Here is a 26,075-nt window from a genome sequence, read left to right as displayed (position 1 = left end):
ATCCTGCATAGAACTGATGTGGGGATTTTGATCTGTCGAAAACATTGCCGCCGTTACAAAAAGGTCGTTTTTCGCAAATATCTCCAAAACCGTAGGTTAGACAAAATTCTGACAAGAATTTTGGTGTTCAGTATGAAGATTTCTCTCTCTAGTCAAATTTTCGTTGTAATATGTTAAGTCATGTTGGAGTTATCGCCCATTTCGACGTTCTAATCCCTATTTTTAATGTTATTTCTTCTCCTCTGAAACTACTAGAAAAATCAGAACCAAACAGGGTATGATTTTCCTTAGTGTGTTGTGCATAGAACTGATTTGGGGATTTTTGATCCGTCAAAAAATATGGCCGCTGTTAAGGGTCAGTCAGAAGTTTTTCGTATATGTCTCCAATACCGATAGATTTAGCCGAATTATATCAATTGCTGAAATGATCTTCAGGATAAAAGCTTGCAAAAGTCTGCATTTGGTCAAAGTTATCAGATGATTTTTGTTAGAGTTATTGCCCTTGAAAGTTGAAAAAGGACGTTTTTACAGTTTTCAGCCAATATCTTAAAAAAAACTATTATAGATAGAAAGAAACGTTCCATTGGTGAAATGATCCTTATGATAAGGCCTACAAAAGTATGCGAGGATCAAAGTTGTCGGACGATTGCTTGTTTGATTTATTGCCCTTGAAAGGTGAAAATGATGGTCTAGTAGTTTTCAGTCAATATCTTCAAAACCATACTTACCTTAAACTTAAATATCTCCGCGCCAGAAGTCGCATAAGGCCTCAACGCTGACTGCCCACTCTTTCCTATCCTGTGCTGCTGTTCTGGCCATGTTCCAACCTGTCCATCCTTGTTGGTTTCTTTCTTTCTCTGTTGTTCTTCTCCATGTTGTTTTTGGCCTGCCTCTAGCTCTTTTCCCTTCTGGAGCCCATTGGAGTGCTACATTACTGTTGTTATACCTTTTGCGTCTTAAAATGTGTCCTATCTATGTCCATCTTCTCCTTCTTATTTCACAACTGATGTTTTTGGTGTTGTTAATTTCGTTTACTGTCTTGTTTGATTTTCTACCTTGCCATCTTATTTTAAGGAATTTTCTTAGGCATTGATTTTTATTTTTTATTTTCTCTTTTTCTTGGTTTTTGAGTTTCCAGGTTTCACATCCATACAGTAGTACAGGTCTTACCAATGATTTATACAAGTGAATTTTTGTTCTTCGTCATATTCCTCTTGCATACCAGATGTTTCTTAGGCGGTGGAATGCCCCACTTGCTTTCTGTATTCTATTTTCTATGTCGCTACTTCCTCCTCCTTCTTTGTCCATGACTGCTCCCAGGTAAATGAACTTGTCTACATCGTCTACTTTCTCATTGTTTATTTATCAGCTCTTTGTTCTTTGTATGCTGTGATCTCAGGGTTTTTATATTTTTTAGGGTTGAACTTCATTCCAATTCTTGCAGCTTCTGTTGTTAATATCTGCGTTTTCTCATCGAGGTCATTAAATTTCGAGGAAAGAAGTGATATGTCATCAACGAAGTCAAGATCTTCTAGAATTGTGTTAAAATTCCATCTTAACCCTCTAGCCTTGTCTGCAGTTGTTCTTTGCATGATCCTGTCTATGACTAGAAGGAAAAGAAAACCTGACATTACACAACCTTGCTTCACACCTGATTTTATCTCAAAACCTGACATTACACAACCTTGCTTCACACCTGATTTTATCTCAAAACCTGACATTACACACTCTTGCTTCACACCCGATTTTATCTCAAAACCTGACATTACACACCCTTGCTTCACACCCGATTTTATCTCAAAACCTGACATTACACAACCTTGCTTCACACCTGATTTTATCTCAAACAACTCTGATGTTTCTCCTTTATCAATGATGGTACATTTAAATCCTGTATATATTTCTCTTATGGTTCTTATGATCTTGTATGGTATTCCGTAGCTCTTCATGATCATCCATAGACTCTCGCGGTGGACTGAGTCAAATGCCTTTTCAAAGTCTATAAAATGTATGTTAAGTGGTGACCTCCATTCATTTGTTGCTTAAGTGTGTTTCTAAGGATAAATATCTGTTCAGTTGTTCCATTCTTTGGTCTAAAACCTGCCTGCTCATTCCTTAATCTTTTGTCGATTCCTTCCTTGATCCTTTCTATCAACATTCTACAGAACACTTTACTAAGCACAGGTAAAAGAGTTACTCCCCTCAAGTTGTTACAATCTGTCATATCACCCTTCTTAAAAATCTTGCAAATCATTCCATTTTTCAAGTCTGATGGCCACTATTCTTCTTTCCATAAGTTGTTAAATATTTCCGTCATTTTCCCTGCTGTTAGGTCTATGTCAGCCTTTATTAGTTCTGGTGTTATGTGATCTATTCATGCTGACTTGCTACTTTGTGTCTTCTTCAAAGCTCTTTTAACCTCTGTTATTGTCCACTCCTTAAATCTATATCATATATATCATCTATCTGATCTACATCTTCATCCGATATAGGATGAAGCGGTTCTTGTCTCTTGTCATTTTAGCACCGTTCTTTCTTATTTTAGTTCTCCTTCTTTGCTTTTTACTCCCATGTGTTGCCTCTTTTTTTCACCTGTAAGGATCTTAGTGATGTTATTTAACTCTTTGCTCTACCATTTTCTGCATTCAGCCATCTCATTGTAACAGCTCCTTTTATCCTCTGGAGACTTTTCTTAATACTTTATTTTTCTGGTTGTATTCTTCATTTAGTTTTACTTTTAATTCTCTCAGATCTTGCACCTTCTATTTTGATTTTGATTTCTTTTCTTTCTTCAAACCTTTTCCATGTTTCGTTGGTGATCCATGGTTTGCTGATCTTTTCACTTCTGCCCAATACTTGCTTAGCTGCCTCATTTTATATCTTGACTGCACTTTCATATCAATAATGGGTCTTCTATGTCACTCTCTTCCAGTATTTGGAATCTGTTTCTCACTTCGATGTTGTACTTTTTCCTTACATCCACACTTTTGAGCTTGTTAAGATCATATCTTTCTCTTGTGTTTTTGTTCTTTTCACCTTTGTGACAGTTTGATTTTGATCTTTGTTTCTACTAAGTAATGGTCGCTGCAAACATTTGCTCCTCTCATTACTCTTGTGTCTAGTATTGATGTCCTCATATCCCCTCTCACCATCACATGATCGATCTGGTTTGCAGTTTTTCCAAAAGGGGATTTCCAAGTTATCTTGTGTATTTCCAAGTTATCTTGTGTATTTCTCTATGTGGAAATATAGAGCCCGTTATGATGAGGCCATTTATTTGGCAGAAATTGCATAATAATTCGCCATTTTCGTTTATCGTCCCACATCCATGCTTTCCTAACATCTCTTGCATATGGCTGTTGTCTTTGCCTATCTTTGCGTTCATGTTACCCATAACAATAAGCATGTCATATTTATTGCAGCTTGATACACTATCTTGTAGTTGATGGTAAAACTCCTCTTTCTCTTCCTCTCTAGCATCATTTGTTGGTGCATAAGCTTGTATGACTGCCAACTTGTTATACTTTGAATAGAATCTTGCTTTTATTATTCTCTTGTTAATTGGTGTACATTCCATCAGTGATTTCTTGGCTCTTCCACTCATCATTATTGCTATTCCACTGACTTGATGTTCTTCATCTCTTAGTGTATCACTGTGTCTCCGCATTGGAGTTTGGTTTCATCTGATCCCTTCCATCTACTCTCAATTATACCATAGTTTTCCAATTTTTTTCTACTTGTGCTGTTTTTGCTATGTCTGCCATTGTTCTAACGTTCCAGCATCCTATGTACATATTCAGTTTTGGCGCTACTATGGAACATAACGGCTTTTGGGCTTCGCTTCCTTTCGGCTTTCCCCAAATGTGTCATATTTGATTCCTCAGCTGTATACCTATTTTGGGTTTCTTCAGCATTTCTGGTTTCTGTAATAAGTTCTTTTTTACAGAGCTGGGTTGTTAGCCCAACGTCAAACCTCCACTCTGGCGGGTCGGGTTTTCTCTCTGGGTATTCCTTCCCCCGTAGATGATTGCATTACCATGCCAACGGATTGCCTCTATCTGGGTTTCTGTCTGGGTTGTCTCTCATAGCCTTAGGCTTTCTTCAGCCACCTACAAGGCAGTGGAGCTATTTACCCATAGCTGGGGGTTTGGTTTGCAGGCACCAGGGCATATCCACTCGCCGGTTGGCCTAACATGCCTTGCATCTAGGGGCCAAACCTCCTCTGAGACATTGTGGTTCTGCCTGGGGCCGTAAGGTGCCCAGTTTCCATCCGTCACTTCGAGGAGGATCCCATATCTGGGCCACATAGGTCTTATATCAAAACTATAAAAGATAAAAAAAATAATTTCAATTGATGAAATGATCCTTATGATCAGTACTACCAAATTCTTCTTGGAGTCAAAATTGTCAAACAACTCCTTGTTAGAGTTATTGCCCTTTAAAGACACAAAATTTAAACATGTGAACGATTTAGGCTTCTTGGAGCTTCTCGTTTAACACCGTATAGTTGGCCTGTCGGTGTAACACGTAAGAAGAATGATTCCAACCATAAGTTAATCGAGATAAGCCACAAAACTGTACAAGACATGCTTGCGCATGAATATGTATCCGTATAACATTTTGCAGTTATCCAGTTATGCAGTAGTCGTGTTAGTTAAGTTGAAGAATAGCCATGTTAGTTCAGTTGAAACATCGCCATGTAAGTTCAGTTGAAACATCGCCATGTTAGTTAAGTTGAAACGTCACCATGTTAGTTCAGTTGAAACATCGCCATTTTAGTTCAATTGAAACATCGCCATGTTAGTTCAGTTGAAACGTCGCCATGTAAGTTCAGTTGAAACATCGCCATGTTAGTTCAGTTGAAACGTCGCCATGTAAGTTGAGTTGAAACATGGTCATGTTACTTCAGTTGAAACGTCGCCATGTTAGTTCAGTTGAAACATCGCCTTGTTAGTTTGGTTGAAGCATATTCATATTAGTTTATTTGAAGGATAGTCACGTTCGTTTAGTTGAACCAAAGTTATGTTAGTTAACTTAAAGTGTAGTCATGTTAGTTCAGTTGAAACATTGGCCTGTTAATTAGTTTGGTTGAAAGATTGTCATATTGCTTCAGTTTAAGCAGATTCATGCCATTTCAGTTGAAGCATAGTCGTATCAGTTCAGTTGAAGCATACTTATGTTAGTAAAGATGAAGTAAAGTTATGTCAGCTAAGTTGAAGTATAGTTATTTAAGTTAAGTTGAAGTATAGTCATGTTAGTTCAGTTGAAGCGTAGTCATTTCTGTTGTGGGGAAAGTGTTGTCATATAATCAGTAATAAACTTTATTTTTGATATACAAATTAAACAAAAAGTAATGATTTAGTAATTTCACTAAGCCAGTAACATTTTCTGGTAGTGGCGAACCCCTCACCCCTACAGACAAAAAAAAATTAAACACCCACCAATTCACGTGATTAGGTAAGAAAATATATACTGTAATACTGTCGTATTTAAAAGTATGGTGAAGTGTACATTACATGACAAAACCTGTACCACATGCTGTACCATCCTAGATCAATATCAGCCCTCGGACCAGACGCCCTCGTGCTGGTATTATCCAGACAAATCCTCACGTGATCAGAGCAAGATGGTTTATAGTGGAAGTGACTATTTATCATTAGCTGTGACATCCATTCATACGTGTTTCCTGCGCATGTAAGATCATTTTACAGTGAAAATCTGAAATTATCCGATTTCAAATTAAATGCAGTTGATCTGTCTAAGACCTTACATTTTAGTATGTCCTTGTTGATAATAGATAATAGGTCAAATAATCAAAATTGAACACATATTTCCTGATTAGAAAGATGATAAACAGTGGCTGCTTCCGGATATACTAAAATCAGTATGTACGTCAAGTATGTAAAAACGCATGGTACTCGAGAACACTGGCCTTGGGTAAAATATTTACGGAAAGCGAGACGTAACTTCATTCTTAAGAGTTCGTAATGCTCAGTTTGATGTTTTTTTTTAAACTTAGACTTCTTCCGACATAATATACGCATAGACTTTTATCACATTTCCCGTTCGTGCACGGATACATAAGATAGATAAAGAAAAGCTAGCTTATGTTTTGTTTTTTTTTAATCTGGTAGATATTTGCCCTTTTCTGACTATGTTCAATTCAATCATATTAGCCATTAATAAGCTTTCATGACTAAAATATTTAATATGCTTTAATAAAGTAAATAAATGTTTTAACTTGTCTTGTTTTTTTTTCTTTTGGAAAGAGAAGGTAGTTACCATCATTAACTGACAAAACACCTCATTCAACATGTTATCACCAGCATTTCATTGATCTAAACACCTTTATGGTTTCTTGGCGGAATCCTCTATCAAAGAACCCATTCACAAAAGGATTGACGATATTGTTTATAACATTTATTTCCCGTATCAGGAAATTGTTAGTTCTGTTTACCCAGAAGTTTTGGCTCAACTATTGTATACGGAAAAGCAGTTCTAAGCATGAGATGATATCATACTCGCCTATATGCTATATGTATTAATACGCATATTGATTTGCATTGATCGTCTTGTAAGACTTTTGTCCTAAAATTGTATTTATACTTCACCCCACATAAGATATCGAAAGAAAATTAATATAAATTAAAATAATCTTTCTTTTTGGTTTTATGGTATTAGATTGATACACAAGAGGCTTGAACTTTTTTGGTATCACTGATAGCCAAAAACTAATGTCAGCAGGTACTGGTAGAGTAGTCAGCGGGCCGACCGGTCATCAGGTTGACATGTCGGGAAGTCAAGGGGGTAAGCAGATAAACAGGTTAGTAGATCGACAAGTCAGTAGGTTTACATGTCAGCAAGTCGACAGGTCCCCAAGTCATCAGATTGACAGGAAAGCAAGTCAACTAGTCAAAGGGTAGAATAGTCAGTAGGTCAACCGGTTAGATAGTCGGCAAGTCAGCAGAACAACGGGTTAGCATGTCGAATGTGGTCAGCAGTTCTACAGGTCAGCAGGTTAATGGAGCAGCAGGTCGAAGAGTCAGTTGATCGAGAAGTCTTGAGGTCGGCAGGTCAACAGGTTGATCAGTAAGTTGGTAAACGAAACTAATACTTATGGCTATAAGGAGTGACCCCATGGTTTTGGGTGAAAGTATGAGAACAATTGAAATTGACGAAAGCCTCTATGACAAAAAGGGAAGTGCAACAGAGGTACAGGAAAGCAACATACGTGGGTCTTTTGGGTGGTATAGAAAGGGACGAAAAAATCATATGTAATGTTGTGGTGCAACACAATCTTAGTACCAATAATCACAGAAAACGTATTTGAAGGTGTGACAATTCACTCTGATTGCGGAGTGCGTACAATACATTTGCATAAGAGGGTTACAAACATAAAACTGTGAATCACAGTGCATAATTCAAAGCTGAAGACGGAATCTGTACCAATGAAATTGAAGGAATTTGTAGTAATACGAAAAACAAAACTAAGAAAATGAAATGAGTGTGCCATTTCAGGATTGAAAATTTACTTCATTTACTCGCTGACAGGTGCAGACATGGCTTCTCTCATGAAGATGTCTTCAACATTTCTTATGTATCCTTTGACTATTTGAAAATGCGGACATTTAGACGTTGCGCACGCTATTGCGGCAGTGTTGAAAAAACACACCTATCTAAACTATAAATGACTATTATAAACAATCAAAACTGTGATTAAGTGAAAGCTGTATACTGTTGGAATCAGGACAATAATAAGTTCTGAATATTTGTCACAAATGGTACTTCCAATTCTTTATAATCCATTAAACTTTCCAAAACCTGTAAAAAACGTCGAACTTCCGCATGCCAGGTGTAACACAGTGTAGGTTCAAAAAAGCTAAAATAGTGCATTGCGCTATTGCAGAGGGTACGAAATTTGCCAAACTTTGCATGGAAGAATAATATCATATGTTCCTTTTGAGGTAATTATCGAAATTGCGTTAATTTTAGGCAAAAATATATTAAATGCAAAAATGAAAGTGTTGGTAAATGGTCTGATTTCTAAAAGTGTTCAGTAATCAAATTCTGTTATTAATGTAAGAACTTATTCACACAATATTCTTTTCCGATTAATATTTCTTAAAAATGTACACACTTTCAGCAATTCTACGTCGACATTTGATAATATTTTCATTACAAACAAAAAAGTTACGACTTTTTGAAAATGTCTAGCGAAATGTCAGATGTCAATATTTTCCGGGTTCGTTGAGAAAATGTCATGCTCCAACGCAATTCTACAATCAGTTGGGAATTTATTCTATGAAATAATAATACTTTGTAATAGTGCATATACTTAGGAATACACTTATTTCATTTTAATGGTTTAAACCGTTTAAAACGGATAAAATTCGAACAAAACAAATGTCTAGCGATTTGTCGAACTTTCACTTTTTGAACGTTTGGAGCGTTTTTCGTCGATCGGCAAATGGGGAAATGAAACGGAAATAATTTTCGCTTTAGATAACAAGAACTAGATACTTATACTTGTCTCTGCAATTATAAGTATAGAAAATATGCAACTGAAAGAGACAAAAAAAAATCGAAATCAAAGGGATATAAAAAGACTAAGAGTATCTGTATTTTGTGTTATTACCAAACGAAAGAATAAACCAAAAAAAGGAACAGAATAAATTCTTATAGTTTAGAGGAATTCGATCGGAGTAGAATGATTGAAACGCAAAATAGTGTTGACAGAACTTTGAAAATGTATAGAAAAGCAGAATGCTAATAGATAAAATGAATGCAGAAAAAAGGGAGTATAAACATTTTTTTATTTTGGAAAACGCTAATGAGCAAATGAAAAGAAAATCAATCAACTATCTAATGGGTGTTGATGAAAGCCCGATTTTCAGCTGGATAGAAAGCTCTTTCAATCGAAATACTAAGTTGTGAAAGGTCCAAATTTTTCTTCTATTGGTACTGGTAACATAAAATCATACATTATATCAAAATGCACATTTTAACTTATCGCAGGAGAAAGTTGTTATGTTCCCTCTCTAGACAGACATAGTGTGCATATATGTGGCGGTTGCATTCCACGCATTTGCAAATTTAATTTACTGGTAGTACTGATAATCAAATTAATTAATCTTTTCGATTTTTTAAGAAATCTTCAAGATGTTTTACATAATTGCTACCAATAAAAAATTATTGTATATTTTGCTTTACTGTACACGTGTTTCAATAAATAAGCAAGCAAGAAACGAAAAGTGTCGACAAACATCGAATTCTGATGTTACCGAATGTGCCGCAATACCGTGCGTAACGTCTTACCTATTACCTGTCTGCTTTTTAAACATAAAAAGCAGTGCCAGTTTTTTTATACTTTATTTAAAATTTAGTTTTATAGTTTGGTAAAATACTTTTTTATGAACTTGTTACACGGATAAATCATAATTTTGTGCGTGTAAAGTAGAAGCGTCTATACTCGGCGTCACATAAATAACATACTGTTAAAATTTGAATAAAAATATTTTCTGCGACTTTATTGACACCTACCGTCGTTTAAATTGTCTTAAATGACTTGCTCATTCGTTTAGCCAAACGGCTTCTCCCTAAACATTGAATCGTTAAATTCCGGTCAGATTTTAATTCTCGGTGCCAATATTTACATTGTAAAAAGTCGGCCATGTTTACAGTGATCGGGTTGCTAGGAGATGTTGTTTACGTTTAAATGGTTTGTCCAAAAACCGAAGAACCCAGAATGCATTTCGGCGTTATTTCAGATATCTCGGATTTATTTTACGGGAACAACGTACAATACCGAGAAGTTGATCAAGCAGACGATTGTCACCGGAGTTCGACGGGAACTTACGAACTTCGTTTGTAAACAAATCGTCCCGTAAAAACCAACATGGCGGATATTAGTATGGGATTTTCCCGTAAGGATTTGTTACGCATGATTTAAGCTAATAAGCGACTTGTTTAGGGAGAAGCTGTTTGGCTAAACGAATGAGCAAGTCATTTAAGACAATTTAAACGATGGTTGTTGTCAATAAAGTCGTAGAAAATATTTTTATTCAAATTTTAACAGTATGTTATTTATGTGACGCCGAGTATACTTGTTGTCCTGCCGCCCTGCTGACAAGTCGGACCGTCCCGTCGGCTTGCCAACATGTCGACCGGTTGACCTGCTATCCTTTCGACTTGCCTTTCTGTCCACCCGATCATTCCAGTTATTATTTTCAAAGACCCAATTGCTCACCAACAGTATTTAAACCTTCCACAGGGACTACAATATCGTATTTTATACTTGATCCGAAGTTTGCATCCTACGAATAGAAGAATAAACTGTGGTAAATATAATAATATAAAAACTAATACAATAACCATAAACATATATGAATATCTATGCGATAACAACATTCTTTTACGTTCTTTTTTTCTTTTGTTTAAAAGTGATATTTTCATTCACTTTGTCAGCTTTGCTACCAGTCGTAATGTCGGTTGAAAACAACATAAAAAACAAAGAAAAGAAAAAAGAAATGGGAAATAAGATTTTCCTGTGATTAAGTTTCCACAAGATTGTCTAAGTATGAAAATGAAGTCTTGATAAAATAACATTCTTTAAGTAGACATTTCCGAAAATCTTTCCGGAAAAAAAAACATCAGGAAAATGATGTTAAGACCAAAATTTGAAAATTATAAGGCGGTGGCAATTCATTTAAACCTACTAAAAATGCTTGAGAGATATCCTTCTCGGGTTCCGCTGCCATTGTTAGATCTGCTGGTCTCACAGAAGCTTACAGATAACAAAATATGTGCACTCGTAACTATATTTTTTATATTGTTAGACGTATATAAATGTTTATAGGTTACAGACCACCAATTCAACCAATGAGCATTTGGAACGTACGCAAAAATAGTCCTACGCAGAAATTACCCCTGTTCCTCATAGTGCTGTGAAAAAATTTCTCATCTTATTTAAAAAAATTAAACAGTTTCTGAAAGGAAAAACATTTCTGTACATTTTAGAGGTGCATTTTGCTTCTTGTGATGTGAAGCCTAATCTCCATAATGATTTTTAAATATACCCCTATCTTGTGAAAACACTGGGATTTCCCATGCTATTTATAGACCCTTCACTTCCGGTGACCAGTACTGCACTGCAAGTCTGCTAACCCCACATGCCATTCTGAGGATTGTGAGCTGACATATGTAGAATCATGCTGATATATAGTCCTCTGCAGGTTAAAGTTAAGGTAAAGTCCAGAGAAGCCATTGAATATTGTGAAATTAGCATAGAAGCCTATGGAAAGTGGAATTAGTGGTTTTTAGCCTATAGATACTAGTCGGGCTGCATGTTTGATAGTGGAAGCAAGTCCCTGTGTCCGATCCAGTGATTTCAGTGTGACGACTATATTCGCTACACTGCTCCATCGGATCATTATTGATAGAGGGAAAATAACATAAGCATATAGAAGTCTGAAAATTTCTCGATAGTATTTGCAAAGCAAATTTTTGGTTATTCCCTCCACGGGATTCGACTCGTGACGCTGTGACATCTATTGCAACACCGCCTGCACAAAGTCCAGCGCCCTAGACAACTCGGCCAGCTAGGCTTTATAAATATAAATACTAGTCGGTCTGTATATTTGATAGTTGAAGCAAGTCCTCCCCAACGGATATGTGTCTATCTGTATAAGGTCTCTTCATGCTTCCCTGTGCCCACTGGGATCCTCTAGAGATCTCCAGACCCCTCAATGTACTTTTCTACATGCATATTCCATTTTGTCTACCTGTGCCGTAATGACACTAAGACAAATATGTCCATGTTTGAATAATAATTTTATGTCAATTTCTGGATATAAACCTGTAGTTTGACACGCTCAGACGTTCACCGAACTGGGCATCACATCACTGCACATCCATTAAAGTAACTTATTAATAAGTTCTAAATTAAACAAGATTAACATAGGCTAGTGGTTCCTTACTTGCAACAGGCCAAAAAGATTCGGGGAAAGAGGGCTAAAATAGTTCGATAGGGCACCATTCCTCAACGAAAATTTTGGACAACTTCGGCTACTTGGAACTTTTGATCACCGTTCGTACCCTTGATTTCCCTTTCCTGTAATTTAGATCTAGCCTGAGATACAATAAGAACATGCGGTGAATGTAGATGTTATACATGCTTTAATAAAGTAAATGATCGATTTATTTGTCTTGTTTTTTTCTTTTGGAAAGAGATGCTAGTTATCATCATTAAGTGACAAAATATCTCATTCATCATGTTATCACCAGCATTTCATTGATCTAAACACCTTCATGGTTTCTTGGCGGAATCTTCTATCAAAGAACCCATACACAAAAGGATTGACGATATTGTTTATAACATTCATTTCCCGTATCAGGGAAAAAACTGTTAGTTCTGTGTTAGTTCTCTTTACCCAGAAATTTGTATCACCAATCCCAACGAAAAGGAGAATAAACTGGGGCAAATATGATAACATGAAAGCCAATGCAATAACCATAAACATATATGAATATCTGTGTGATAACAACATTCTTTTACGTTCTTTTTTCTCCTTTTGTTTTGGAGTGATATTTTTATTCACTTTGTCAGTTTTGCTACCAGTCGTAATGTCAGTTGACGATTCTTCGTTCATTGATAAAGACGGCGTAACATCTTCAGACTCCGACACATGCGCAGGAATTATAGAACGTTTGGTGCTGATTGCTTGGCGATGGCGAGTTAATTCTACTTGTTCAATTCTTTTCCGTTCCAGCTTCAACTGAATGTAGATTGTTCTTGCTATCAACGTGTTGAAAATAATCATACCAAGCATTATAATTAGTGCCAGAACAGTTATACACACGACAAATATAATGAAAGCCGGGCCAAGGTTGCCTTCCAGCTTCGCATCACACATATAACCAGTGATATTAAGTTTCTCGTTCCGAACTGGAATCTCCTCATTCCATATATTTAATGGCATCGAAAGTGCAACTGACAAAAATAATGTGATTCCCAAGGCCACTTTTTTCCACCTCATATTCATTTGTCTTCCAAACGGCCTACATACTTTCAAATACCTTTGTAAAGATATTGTCAGCAAGAGAAACATTGATGAAAAAGATGTCACATTCGTTGGAAACCATAATATTTTACACAGTATACTTCCTCTGAAATTGACCGGAAGTAGATTCATGGCAAGCTCAAATGAGGATCTCGTTGTGCAGGCAAGAAAATCAACCACTGCAAGGTACGGAATAAAAAATCGGTCGTCAGTTTTTGATCGCATTTTGAAAGAGTAAACGGCAACAACTGTTGCATTTCCAAACATACCCAGGATCAGGTAGATTACCAAAAATATATCGTTCACAATGTATATTCTAGCCAGTTCATTATTCCATTCCCAAAGCTTTTCTTCGTCTGTTTTATTCATAGTTCCTTTCAGTTCTCCGATTGTTTAACGATTGATATCACAAATAAACAATGTTTTAATTTGTTTATACTGCGAAGAAACGTAGTGAAGTTTCCGGTAAAACAAAAACTTCTTGTGATTTCCCCTCCAAACTTCCGGAACAAGCCTCGCAATACTCATCACTGAAAATGATGTAACTGCTAAGTACTAGTTCACTTGGACAGATTTCATGACAAGTTTAGTCATCTCTCGTATATGAACTATAATATTGAGGACCCATGGGCTATGTTGAAATTGAATGTAGCATTCTAGTAGATGAACAGCTGTAAGTTGATATCATTTTTCAATAAATTACTATTCATACATTTTAACGTGAATTAAGTTATTACAAAAAATGTCTGGTAAAAGCTATACTAAAAACGATGGTTGCAAAAAGTTTTGGTACTGACGGATTAAGTACTAAACTACATGGTTGTGCACTACTATACACTATAAGCAAGACTTTAAAAGAACAGCTTTTGATATAACGTAAATTACAGAGTATAGTTTTTTTTTTCAAATAAATTTTATGAATGCCAATTTGTGGGAAGTACTTTTATTCATAGATATAAAGAATTAAAAAAATAAACTGCTTTGAAACGGTTATTTCCAGAATACTACTGACTTTATAACCGTTTTCACGAATGAACTTTAGTACTTTGTAACTGATCTGTAATCATTAAATAAACTTGTATATCATTTTCCTGTTTAAGGATGTCTGTAATATCAAACGGACACGAAGGATTTAAATTTCACATCATCAGCGATGACCGCTCTCCTTAGGTATGTCACGTTGGTTACTTCATCACATACATAGACAGGATCGGCAGTATCATCCACAAAAACAAAAAAAAACATAAAATAAAAACAAACAAACAAAAAACAGTAACAAAAACAAGATATAAAACAAACATAATAGAACAAACGCAAACAATCAAACATAAAATAAAATATTAAGCAGTTAATATGTAACAAGAAAAATGGATAAATTTTTATATTAATTATTAGAAAACTGAGCTTTTCTAGCGAGCTGGGTGTTACTGGAGTTTTCATATGTTAATTATTTCCGATGAAAATATTACTATTTCATCAAAAAATGGTAATTTTGTACCAACGATATTCCATATAATATGAAATACTTACAGTGGATATGTATGTTTGCAACGCGACCAATGCATTATTTTTATAAGATAAGGTAATTTAATTTGCACTTGAAACATATAATGCCATTGATTTTATAGTTTATACTCTGTATTTAATTCATAAAAAATAGCTAAATACAGAGAGTAAAATTTTGCCTTCCCCTTTTTTCACTATTACGTGGCGGGGTATCTCTTAATGTTCTATTAATTCGGCAATAATGTAAACAAACATTTGAAATATGCATTTATCTCGTTGCCTAATGACATCCTCCTTAACGGTCATTGATACATTTTATATCCTGGAGATTAAAAAAAAAAACGTAACTAATTTAGAAGTAAACACAAAGGCTAAAAAGATAGCTACAACCAATGGCGTTCAGAAATTATTTTCCTAAACGTTCATTTTTATCAATGATGCGACCAGAGGATATGATTCAGGGAAATCGCACGAACCAGGATCTTCTGGAAGAGTGGAATCATATTCTTCTAGAAAATCTCATTCCGAATGATGTAATCCTACTATTATATCTGGTTCTTGGTATATTTGGGAACTTGGTTGTTATACTGCTGTACATTGTAAAGATGAAAGTGAAAAGGGATGACAGATTTTTCATACCCGTTCTGGCCTCTCTCGATTTTATTGCCTGTCTGTTCGGTGCCTCGTTTGCCTTTGCCTGGAATATGTTTCCAGTGCGTTTCAGCAACGGCATTTTATGTCAAGTTTTATGGTTTGTGAGTCAATCTTCGACTATAATATCAGGACTAACATTAATCATAATAGCTGTGCATCGTTACATCAAAGTATGTCAACCGACAGTCTTGTTTACCCGAAGATTGAAACAGGTTTTGATAGTTATAAGTATTGTCTTCGGATGTTCGTTTTCAATACCAATATTTATCTTTTACGGCAGTGTGGAGATTCATCATCCAACTTTGAATATAAACGGAAGCTGGTGTGGTCAGAAAAGAATTGATATTGATGGCGTAATAATTTATGATATAACAGTAGTGACATTCTCTATTATAGCAACTATCGTACTTGCTGTCTTATACATTTTAATTGGTAGAACCATTCACCGAAAATTCATGATATTCAAATCTTCAGTGAGGGAGGGTAAATATACCCGAACCAGACACAGCATGACAGAACTTGATAGTGTCACAGCTCAGGCGAGTACTTCTGAAGAAGGACCGAAAGAATATGACTCAACGTCCATGAAGTCTCGGGCCCATAGCGTTGACAACCTCGACGACATTGGCACCTTCCGCCGCGCTGGCAAACGAAGTTCAGAAGATATATTAAATCAAAGTGCTATGACGACTATCGGATTACACTTCAGAACCTATCGATATTCGTACATGTTTATGGTAATAACTGTTCTGTTTATTCTGGCCTATGCACCACGAGTGACGATTATGTTGCTAGAGACGCTTGATTTACATTTTTGGGATAGAAGTAATAGTGAAATCGCCGGATTTCTCTTCCTCTACCGACTTTACATTCTTAATCATGTTTTAAATCCATTCATTTATGGATTTTTTGACACCAGGTTCCGTCAAGAAGTTAAAAATGTTTTTTGTTGTTGCCGCAAATGAAAAAAAAGTCTATTGAAATATTTTATTTGTTTATAGATGTCATGTTTTGCACAAAAAATAACAAGTCGGTATATCAAAAAGACAGAATAGAAGTGCTTTCACCGTCTGGATGAAAAAATAAGTTCTATGATGGTAACTTATTAAATGTGATCAAAAATACGACTTGAAGAAGACTGGACGATGTCAATCTCATGACAATTTTAACAATGGTAAAGTTCCATGCTACCCGGTGTGTTATGGTAAGGTAAAATAAACTATAAAATATTTCAGTTTGAAGTTATAGCTATGGAATTAGCCAAAGAACGGGTGTGGTAAAACATAACAAATGCACCAGCGTACAACCTAAATCTAAAATAGTAAATACTCTCATAGATCCTCTTTTGTAAACGGATATCTAAACAGCGCAATCGTAATCATCCGTTAAAATGATACAAATAGCTGACTTTTACAGGTCATGTTTTATTATGTGAAAAAGATTAAACGTTTTGTCAGTATTTATTGACAGAAAATTGGATAAAATGTTTTGTTGTACTTGTATATGCAACAGTTTCAGATCCAGAGACTCCAGAGGTTGAAATTCCCATTTGTTGGAAAAAATGGTTAATTTCGTGCAAAATTTGGACAAAAATGAGCAAATAATAGTATGGACTACCGTTTTTCAAAATCTCTGGACCCGCCCTTTTGTAGGAACGCAGAATTGTTTGATATATGATAAATTTAATGCTGGGTTAAGAAGGAGAAACTTAAGTTGGAAATTTTACATAAAATGTTTCCGAAATTAGTGAACAAAGAGGGGTAATAGTTATTGATATTTTAAACAAGATAACTGCCGGGTTGGATCATCAAAAACGTAAATGTTGACAAAGATACCTTTAATTATAATTATTAAGTTACATGGTTTGGCCATTGTTGTCACTGAGGTGAATAATGAGACATATAAGAGCTCTATACTCGGCGTCACATAAATAAGATACTTTTAAAATTTGAATAAAAATATTTTCTACGACTTTATTAACACGTACCTTGTTTAAATTGTCTTAAATGATTTGCACACTCGTTTTGCCAAACGGCTTCTCCCTAAACTTTGAATCGTTAAATTCCGGTGAGATCTTAATTCTCGGTCCCAATATTTACATTGTCAAAAGTCGGCCATGCTTACAGTGATCGGGTTGCTAGGAGATGTTGATGTTTATAGTAGGAAGAACAATAACACAAAACAGGAATAATGCAACCAATAATACAATACAAGACATGAGAAAGAGAAAATTGTTTTCCTTTCCTCTTTCGACTACCCCGGATTTGACTTTTTAAGAGCAACTCGGCGGGTGTTTCTAGCAGAGGACGCTTACCCTACCGGTGCACCTGGCCCATGCTCTTAGGTTTTTTAGTGGAGTCCGAGTTGCTCATTTGCTTTTGTTACTTTGTATGATTTTAGTTACTTTATGTTTTTTGTTGTGTATGTCTGTTTTCCACGTCTGGTCTTTGTCCCTGGATTACATTCTTTTGATTACCGCTAGAGCTTTGGTTCTCTTGATTACTCTTTAACAAGACGTTAATCTTGGAATTATGTTCATACTTAGTAAAGAAACTTATCTCTTGGTGTCCATTTCTCAACCTAAAATCTAATTATGAACATACCAACAACAGTTGTATCTAAATTTAGGAAAGTCAGTTTAATTGAATTTTGTGGTAAAATACATCCGTCAGTTTTATCACAACAGATAACCATATTACAAGTGAATTTCTTTATTTACTCCCTCAACCTTCCGTTACGTATATTGGTTCTCAAAGCGCGAATTGAACATACTGGCTGCATTTACGCTATTTAAAAAAATGACAAAATAATGGACTAGTTCTCCTCTACGTGCATGATTCATAGGTTAACCTATACTTTACAGACACCTTTAAGACAAATCCACTGAAGCATGTGTTTCGTTTGGATCTACCTAACCAAATAATGAAGTTTAAAGTTGAAGTTTAGCTTCTTTCCTTATTTTTTTTCTTATGAAATCTCACATTTGTGGGGCCACCAAGTATCGTCAAAATATAACCAGCTGTGACTGACTTAGCTATAATGCATCAACACTTCGAAGACTTGTTTTCACCTATGTTCTTACTTAAGGAATAATACACAAATAGAAAAAAAACCATATTGAAATAAAATGCAATAACATTGTTTCTAGAAAAGCAGAGGACGCTTACCCTACCGGTGCACCTGGTCCATACTCCCAGTTTTTAGTGGAATCCGAGTAGCTCATTTACTTTTGTTACTTTGTATGTATGTTGTAGTTACTTTATGTTCTTTTTGTGTATGTCTGTTTTCCATGTCTGGTCTTTGTCCCTGGATTACATTCTTTTGATTACCGCTATAACCTTGGTTCCCTTGATTACTCATTGTAACATTTATACAGCATTTTCAACACTACATTGTGTAAATAATATTATTTCAAATTGAGTATCAAATAAATACTTTTAAACAGTGGCAGATCCAGAGATGTATGTGCAAGGGGTTGGCAGATTTCCTACTTATTGGAAATTTTGTGTAAAATTGACAAAAATGATAAATAATGTCCTACACCCCCTTTTTATGAGGAACCCTAGCTGAAACCCCTCCTTTTCAAAGTGTATAGATCCGCCCCTGTTAAGTTATCACCATTAAATACTTGACTATGATTCACATACGGGGCGCCGAGTGGGACTTTTTTGGTTTTGTGCTAAAAATTCAATTTTGTACAGACAAAAGTGAATTTTGTTCAACAAAAATGAATTCTGATTAACAAAATTTATTACATACTACAAATTTTCAACTTCCAAAAGTCAATTCTGTGTAACAAAATGCAATTCTGTGTCACAAAAGTCAATTGTGCCACAAAATTCAATTTTTGTGAGATAAAATTGATTTTCGTGTCACAAAAATCAACTTTTTGAGACAGAAGTCTATTTTGTGTCATTAAAGTCATTTTTGTATGCAAATTAGTTTACAGAATCCTTTGGATATGTAAATGAATTCTCTCATAACGATTTTGTAAGAAGGTTTCTTATTGGATATAGTAACTGCGGGTCTCGCAGGTTTCCGATTATTTCGAGCAAGGACATATCATATGGGTGATGAGTTATTCTGCAAAAGTAAGTAATATGTAATAAAGTATTACTTTTGCAGAATAGCGCATTAAGCATATGATATTCCCTTGCTCGTAGTAATCGGAAACCTGCGAGATCCGCGGTTACTATATCCAATGAGAAACCTTCTTACAAAAATCGTAATGAGAGAGAATTCATTTGCATACCCAAAGGATTCTGTTAACTAATTTGCGTGCAAAATTGACTTTTGTGACAGAAAATTGAATTTTATTTTACAAAATTGAATCTTGTCTTGCAAAATTGAATTGTCTTTCATGGAATTGACTTTTGTGACACAAAAATAAATTTTGTCATTACAAAATGAAATGATCATAAAACAAGTCTGTGTAACATAGTTTTGTACGACAAAAATGATTTTGTTATGACGGAATTCAATTTTGTGTTTCAGACTCTTGTTTCTGACAATCATATAAACGTTGTTTGATCAAAAAATAAAAAAAAAGCATTGCAGACCTTTGTGTCTATGAAAGATTCCTGGTTAAAGCAAATATCACCAAGACCTATTCTGAAAACCTTTCTTGATAAAATGCAACCAATTAGTGCTATTACTAGGACATTTCAACAACTGTTCATGTAAAACTACATAACAATTTTTCAAAATATAATTTGAAGTACATAACAATTTGAACCAATATTTGAAAATTCTGCACTTTCTAGTAAACAACAAGGGCATTCTGCCTTGCTCATAGTAAACCATGACATTATTCGTAGAGCCTTTTACTTTCAAAATAGTTTTACAATATTTCAAATGTATTCTCTTTATAGCTGGAGCCTAATCAGCGCCCCATATTTCACAAGCATAACTCAGTACAAAAAGTGACAATAAAGTTACATGATTCAAAAACATATCATTGGTAGTTCGTGGTAGCAAATACAGCCTTTCTACCCTGCTCAGAAAGTTTCTTCTGTAACATATTATATTTACCATTACATAAAAGAATACCAAGATAGCTAAATTTATCTACAATCTCTAATTCCTGGTTATTGTAATACCATTTCTCATTTTCTTTTATATTACCACCATTTCTAAAAATTACAACTTTAGTTTTTGATATACATGTATATACACTAAGTGACCATTTTGAGGTGTATAAAAATAAAGTATCAATCTGTTTATGAAAGCCATTTCGCAGTCGTTTACGTCGCGTTTTAAATTGCGAATTGCCTTTATAATATCATTTTTCAGTTATATCCCTCTCGAGTTCCTCATACACACATTCGCTTTCAGTATTCATTGTAAAAGCATCATCAGGTACAACATCATTAAAACACAAAGACAAAAAGTGATCATAAAACGCATTCAGTGGTAACGTTGGCTTTGAAGATTTCTTCCTAAATTTATTTTAGAACAGTTTTGGGTTTGATAGTCTTAGTAAGTCTTATATGTTGCCTTCATTCCTCATATATTCAAGATTCAGACGAAATTAATAATCCTTTTTTTCGCTCGAATTAAATTGCTATGGAAAACCATGTATTATAATGTTTATGCACTATGAGGAACAGGGGGTAATTTCTGCAGAGGACTATTTCTGTACGTAAACTTAGTTTACACCCCGGTCTTGAGTGGGTTCGTGCTTTTCGCTTAATTCGCTCTGCGTACTCTATGTTTTTGTTGAAGGTTAAATTTGTACTTTGTCTTTTGTACTTTTTGTCTTCCTGTTTTGTTTATCAGATACCACTTCTTTCATTTTGATATTGCACATCTTATAGAATACACCTTTTTAAAAAGCAACCGTATGACAACAAAAATGCTTCAGCTATGCAAACAAAGAAAACACCATCCTTTTTAACTATGCATGTATGTCTCTTTCTTTCTTCCCTGTATTTGCTATGCCTACTGGCACAAAGGGAAATGTAAAACTGCATGTAATGATTAATTTTTCCTGTTAGTGATTGATTGGTATTCGGATTTTTCACAAATGTGTCAAAGCACCACGCAATAAAACTGTCCATAGATAGATGGAGATGTTTATTTTATGGTAAAGATTCAGCGAAAGATGATATTCAACTTACATTCAGTTAATAACAGCGAATGAGGTGGTACACATATGGCGTCGTCCTGGTTCTCCCACTTTTAATTACATACCTAAATAAACATGGGAGGATTTGTTGTTTTAGCAATTATAGTTTATTTCTGAGTTATTGCTAAAATTTTACCTGTAAATTACCTGTATCCACAGTTAAAATATGTAAAAGTATTATAAAGTATATGTATGACTTTGATTAATTTCATTTAAAAAGTACAAAAATACAAGTGTTTCACATAAAAATTTCATTCTTAGAGGTTTAACAAAAAAAAAAAAAATAATTTCAGTACTTTGCTTCGACAAAGCAACTGTAAAAAAAAAACCGAAACAAAATGGCCTGTATTAGAATCATTTTTTTAATTGTTATTGTTATGCTTAATACAATTTATGAAAAACTTGATATTTTTGCATTTATCTTCTTATATTTATTTTGCATCATTATTGCAGTTTATTAATTATCCATTTTCCCCCAAATTATAACTGTTTAGTACCCAATCTTAATTACTGAGAGTTACTAATATGTAGTCTGCATCCAACCTACAGTATTCTGATTTAAACATTTGAAGTAAAAGAGTTGCAGCTTACCCAACCTGCAATTAATGTCAATGTTGAGCATTTCTCACCAAATATTATTATAAAAATGGAGCTGTTTTCTTTTCTAAATTATTCAATTCAAGTATGGCAAACCTTCAAGTTCAGTGTGTTTAAACCAAGTTTGGTAGAGAAAGTTTAGTCATCGACACATTGTCAAAAACAAACGCAACAATAGGGTTTACAACCGCCTATTCAGCCATGTCAGATTCGTTGCTCAACAACACCAACTACAACTTCAACCAGACACCCTTTTCATAGACTACGAGACAGCTACCAAGAATGTAGCACGCACCGTCTTCCCGAGAATTACTGTAAAGGGTTGCTTTTCCATTTTACTCAATGCATCTGGCGAATGACACAGAAATGCGGACTACAGACATACTACAAGGAGAACGACGACATCACCCAACTTGTACGACGAGCAGCAGTTTTACTACTTGTTCCGCAGCACCTGGTAGAGGACGTTTGGTTTAACGCACTTGAGGACATTGGGGAATCTGACAACGTTCCATACACAACTACATTTGCCGACTACGTGACAGAGTTTTGGGTTAAAGGAAACCGATTCCTATGGAACCACTACCAGACAGAAGGTTCTAGAACTACAAATCACTTAGAAGGATGACACAGCAAAATCAAGAAAGTCCACCACGTCCACCCTAACATCTACGAAATTATCGCACTTTTGCAGAAAACACAAGCCGTGACAGAATGTACTATCATCCAGTATGCTGCAGGAGGAGCTCACCTATCAAAGAGACGCAGATACAAAGTTATAGACACCAGACTTCAGGTACTTAAAGACAGATTCCAACAAGTACTCATCAGTGTGACAGCCTACGCAATGCAGCTTCCCACCTACTGCACTTTGATTAATTGTAATTCAAAAATTCAGTGCTTATATTCTTTATATTGCTTATTGTTATGATATATCATGAAATTGTCAGTTATTTTGTTATTTGTTGAATCAATATTAAATTGAATGATCTGATATTATGATGACAAAAAATAAATATTTAATCTTGACTTAGTATTTACTTACGATTTTTTACACGAAAAACATAGAATGAAATTAGTCTGCATTTACATACTTACACTGAAATGTATATATATATATTTTAAATTGAAAATTTATTTTCACATAAAACAGAGAGAATATAAGGATATATTCCTGATTTAATATTTATTAATTTGTTTCCATTTGAAAATTAATAATATAATCCATATAAGAAAATGGTCTGTCTACATACACATCACATATGTATAATACCTATATTCATGCAACAGACTGTACAATTTTATGGTCAGTAAACCCTTTGTCTTTTTTGTTTACTTAACTAATTGTTAATTGGAAGGATTAAAAGTGGAAGAAACAGGATTAAACCACACATATAGTAAGAGTTATATGATAGCACCACCCAATAAAGCTTTCCATAGATAGATGGAGATGTTTATTTCATTATAAAGATCTTCCAACTTACATTCAACGAAAAATAGCGAATGAGGTGATACACATATGATAACATTTATATGAGTTTTTAAAGACAGAAAATAAACAAGTGAATAAACAATAATGGATAACTAAACAACACGAAAGAAATAATACATTACATTACAAGATTTTACTTTATATACTGAAATTTGTTTCATTTAAAAAGTTTTTGCAATTTTAATTCTTATGTGAGAAGTGAGTCAGTAGCAACAGTTGACATCTTCCGTGGTTTAGTGATCTTGAAGCGTTTGGTGTTTCTATTAAGCTTTAAATCATGACTAAAATCATTTACAATATTGGCTTCAATTAACACACAATTAAATCATAAGTCATAAGGGATTTTGGAATGCCATAGGTCACTTGTCGTGGTTGATAATGGATACAGTATTCTTAGCATTGAATCGCGATGACAGTGTACAATATAGCTTAATAATCTACATTAAAATAATAAAACAGGAAAAACAGATTTTGAAAAAAAATAAATTGAAGTCTCGTTCAAGGTGGGTGTAGTTTGAGTATACATCCAATCACCATTATTAGGCAATTTTTCCCAAATCTTGATTATCTGTCCTGGAAAATTGCCCGTCTCCTTATCAAGGACAAGACCGTTGTGTACACAGTATATCAGACAAATAGTTGCCAAAATCATGGCAGTTGTTTTGAAGTACGTGGTATCTGTTTGTATTTTTAAAATTGAGTGTACAGCGCCTTATACAGTTAGTGCTTAAACTGCGTATCCTGCGGGCTGTGAACACGTTGTATACTCGCATGGATCATAAAAGGGCCTTTCTCTACCGATAGATACTTGGCCATCAACCCATCCTCCAATATACCTTTTTGACTCATCATTGAAGAATTCGTAGTAGTATTCACGATAATAAATGTATCGATGGAAAGGTTGTAGTCTCCCTACCGCTGGCGATCGCCTCTTTCTTCCTTCAATAATCGCACAAAATAAATGTCTCTCCGAAGTAATATGGCTCACCTTCAGACGGGCCTACAAGAAATTAACTTTTTAGAAGTATAGAAAATCGATATACATACTCTTTAAGTCAACACATTCCAAAAGTTTAAGCAAACAAAGGAAGCACAACAGAATATTCATAGAGTAAAAAACAAAAACAAACACAAAATTAATGAATTAGCAAAGAAAAGAAAACATATCAAAACAAAATCAATCAAACAAACAAACAAAGAAAGAAAACAAATCAAAATAATGGTATTACATATGGTATGACAAGTTTTAAACAAAAAAAAAATTTAAAAAAATGACTTCGATAAATCAAGCTAGATACTACAAGGACAACGTATTTAGTTTTTAAACGTAATAAACGTATGGTTTTATATACTACTGTTTTGTCAAGTTTCACACTCGAGTACAAAGCAAAAGTTATTATGGCTATTATGGAGTTTTGCTAGCTCTAAAACCTGTTGTGACCTTTATTTTCACTTTGAATAATCAATACCAAATCATAGTGACTAATTTCACTTTCCCGTTTTATCCTTGATTTTTCCAGTACTACATTTGTATCAAATATCTTTTTTCCAGAATGATAATCCTGACTTCTGTACTTAACCTTTATTTCTAATTTTTGATCAAACATGGAAAATATAAGAAAAACATCTTTAGGCTGAATAGAAAATATGACTTTAATATTATTATGGTATTTATGTTTTCATTGTTGTAAATTGGATAAATTTACGACAAACGTGATGACTTTTCATTCAGAATTGTCAACTTTCCTTTCATCTGTGGCAACGTCCCATCAGCACCTGCGTATGGAGTGTTCATATCACAACTCATACGTTATGCCAGAGCTTGCCGAAACAACGCAGACTTTTTGTATCGCGCTAGAACTCTAACAAATAGACTTCTGGAACAGGGGTAAATTTAGATCATATGATTTTGGACAAATGATTGATATGGTTCGGTAGAAAATAATTATATATTACAAGTGTGGACACAGACTAGTATTGCCCGACGGGCAAGTATGGACGCAGACTGGTATTGCCCAAAGAGTAAATTTGAATATACATACGTTTTGTCTTCAAAGAGTTACCAATGCAACCAATATTCTAGCGGAAATCAAAGGAATGTAATCAAGGGACACAGAATCAGATATAGAAAACAGACAAACACAACTTAAGTAGCTGTCTTTGTAAGAATCATGCAAAATCTGAAAATGTGATACACCCCAAAAAAAAAGGCTACATATTTTTATTTTTGTAATTAAGTTGTTTTATGGGTCTATATTATGAAATGTGTAATTATTCATTCAAATCTGCCTGCTCTTAGGAGATAATCAACATTGAAAATCCAATAGATTCTATTGTATTTGAGTGTCATTTACAGAGTTATCTCCCTTACTTTTGAATTCTACAGTGCATTCTATACAATTTTTATCTCCTATGAGCACTGGTTATATGAAAAACCAAATGTTAATTTCTGTTTACTAAAGCATTTTAAACAAGATATAAAAAATTAAAATATGAAGGCTTTCCAACCATGTATCACATTTTGCATGATTCTTAGCTGGAGTGCTACTTACCTATTACTACAAAGTAACAAAAGTAAATGAGAAACTCGGACTACACTTGAAACTGGAAGCATGGACCAGGTGCACCGGTAGGGTGAGCG

At 34.6% G+C, this 26,075-nt stretch overlaps 3 protein-coding genes across 8 annotated transcripts in view; 1 reads left to right on the top strand and 2 right to left on the bottom strand.

Moving 5' to 3' along the window:
* Nucleotides 1-12,013, bottom strand: part of LOC148625451 (uncharacterized) — a 31,918-nt gene extending 19,905 nt beyond the window's left edge. For all 5 annotated transcript variants that reach the window (XR_015919923.1, XR_015919924.1, XM_088569000.1 and 2 more), the window contains exon 1: nucleotides 729-12,013. The gene's annotated coding sequence lies outside the window, so the exon portion shown is untranslated. The remainder of the gene's footprint in view (nucleotides 1-728) is intronic.
* Nucleotides 12,014-12,151: 138 nt separating this feature from the next.
* LOC148625450 (cholecystokinin receptor-like) lies at nucleotides 12,152-13,555 on the bottom strand. Its single transcript, XM_088569004.1, has one exon. The coding sequence runs from the start codon at nucleotides 13,425-13,427 to the stop codon at nucleotides 12,276-12,278; it is 1,152 nt and encodes a 383-aa protein (XP_088425130.1). The 5' UTR covers nucleotides 13,428-13,555; the 3' UTR covers nucleotides 12,152-12,275.
* Nucleotides 13,556-13,582: 27 nt separating this feature from the next.
* LOC148625449 (uncharacterized) lies at nucleotides 13,583-16,702 on the top strand. Of its 2 annotated transcripts, XM_088568995.1 has the most exons (3): nucleotides 13,583-13,731; nucleotides 14,159-14,228; nucleotides 15,499-16,702. In XM_088568995.1, exons 2-3 carry the CDS (start codon nucleotides 14,212-14,214, stop codon nucleotides 16,181-16,183), a joined length of 702 nt encoding a protein of 233 aa, XP_088425121.1. In that variant the 5' UTR covers nucleotides 13,583-13,731; nucleotides 14,159-14,211; the 3' UTR covers nucleotides 16,184-16,702. The 2 variants fall into 2 exon arrangements, with proteins under 2 accessions (XP_088425121.1, XP_088425120.1); XM_088568994.1 differs by having other exon boundaries at nucleotides 13,603-13,731; nucleotides 14,159-16,702.
* Nucleotides 16,703-26,075: the final 9,373 nt, after the last annotated feature.

The sequence above is a fragment of the Perna viridis genome, chromosome 2 (assembly GCF_037379345.1).
Source record: "Perna viridis isolate PV_CMFRI_1.1 ecotype Kerala chromosome 2, ASM3737934v1, whole genome shotgun sequence".
NCBI lineage: Eukaryota > Metazoa > Mollusca > Bivalvia > Mytilida > Mytilidae > Perna > Perna viridis.
The sequence above is the reverse complement of the archived record's forward strand: the minus strand, read 5'-3'. Positions and strand labels throughout refer to the sequence as shown.

Excerpts from the sequence above, each read along its gene's own strand:
- LOC148625450 (XM_088569004.1), bottom strand. The coding sequence starts at position 13,427 with ATGAATAAAACAGACGAAGAAAAGCTTTGGGAATGGAATAATGAACTG.
- LOC148625449 (XM_088568994.1), top strand. The coding sequence starts at position 14,957 with ATGGCGTTCAGAAATTATTTTCCTAAACGTTCATTTTTATCAATGATG.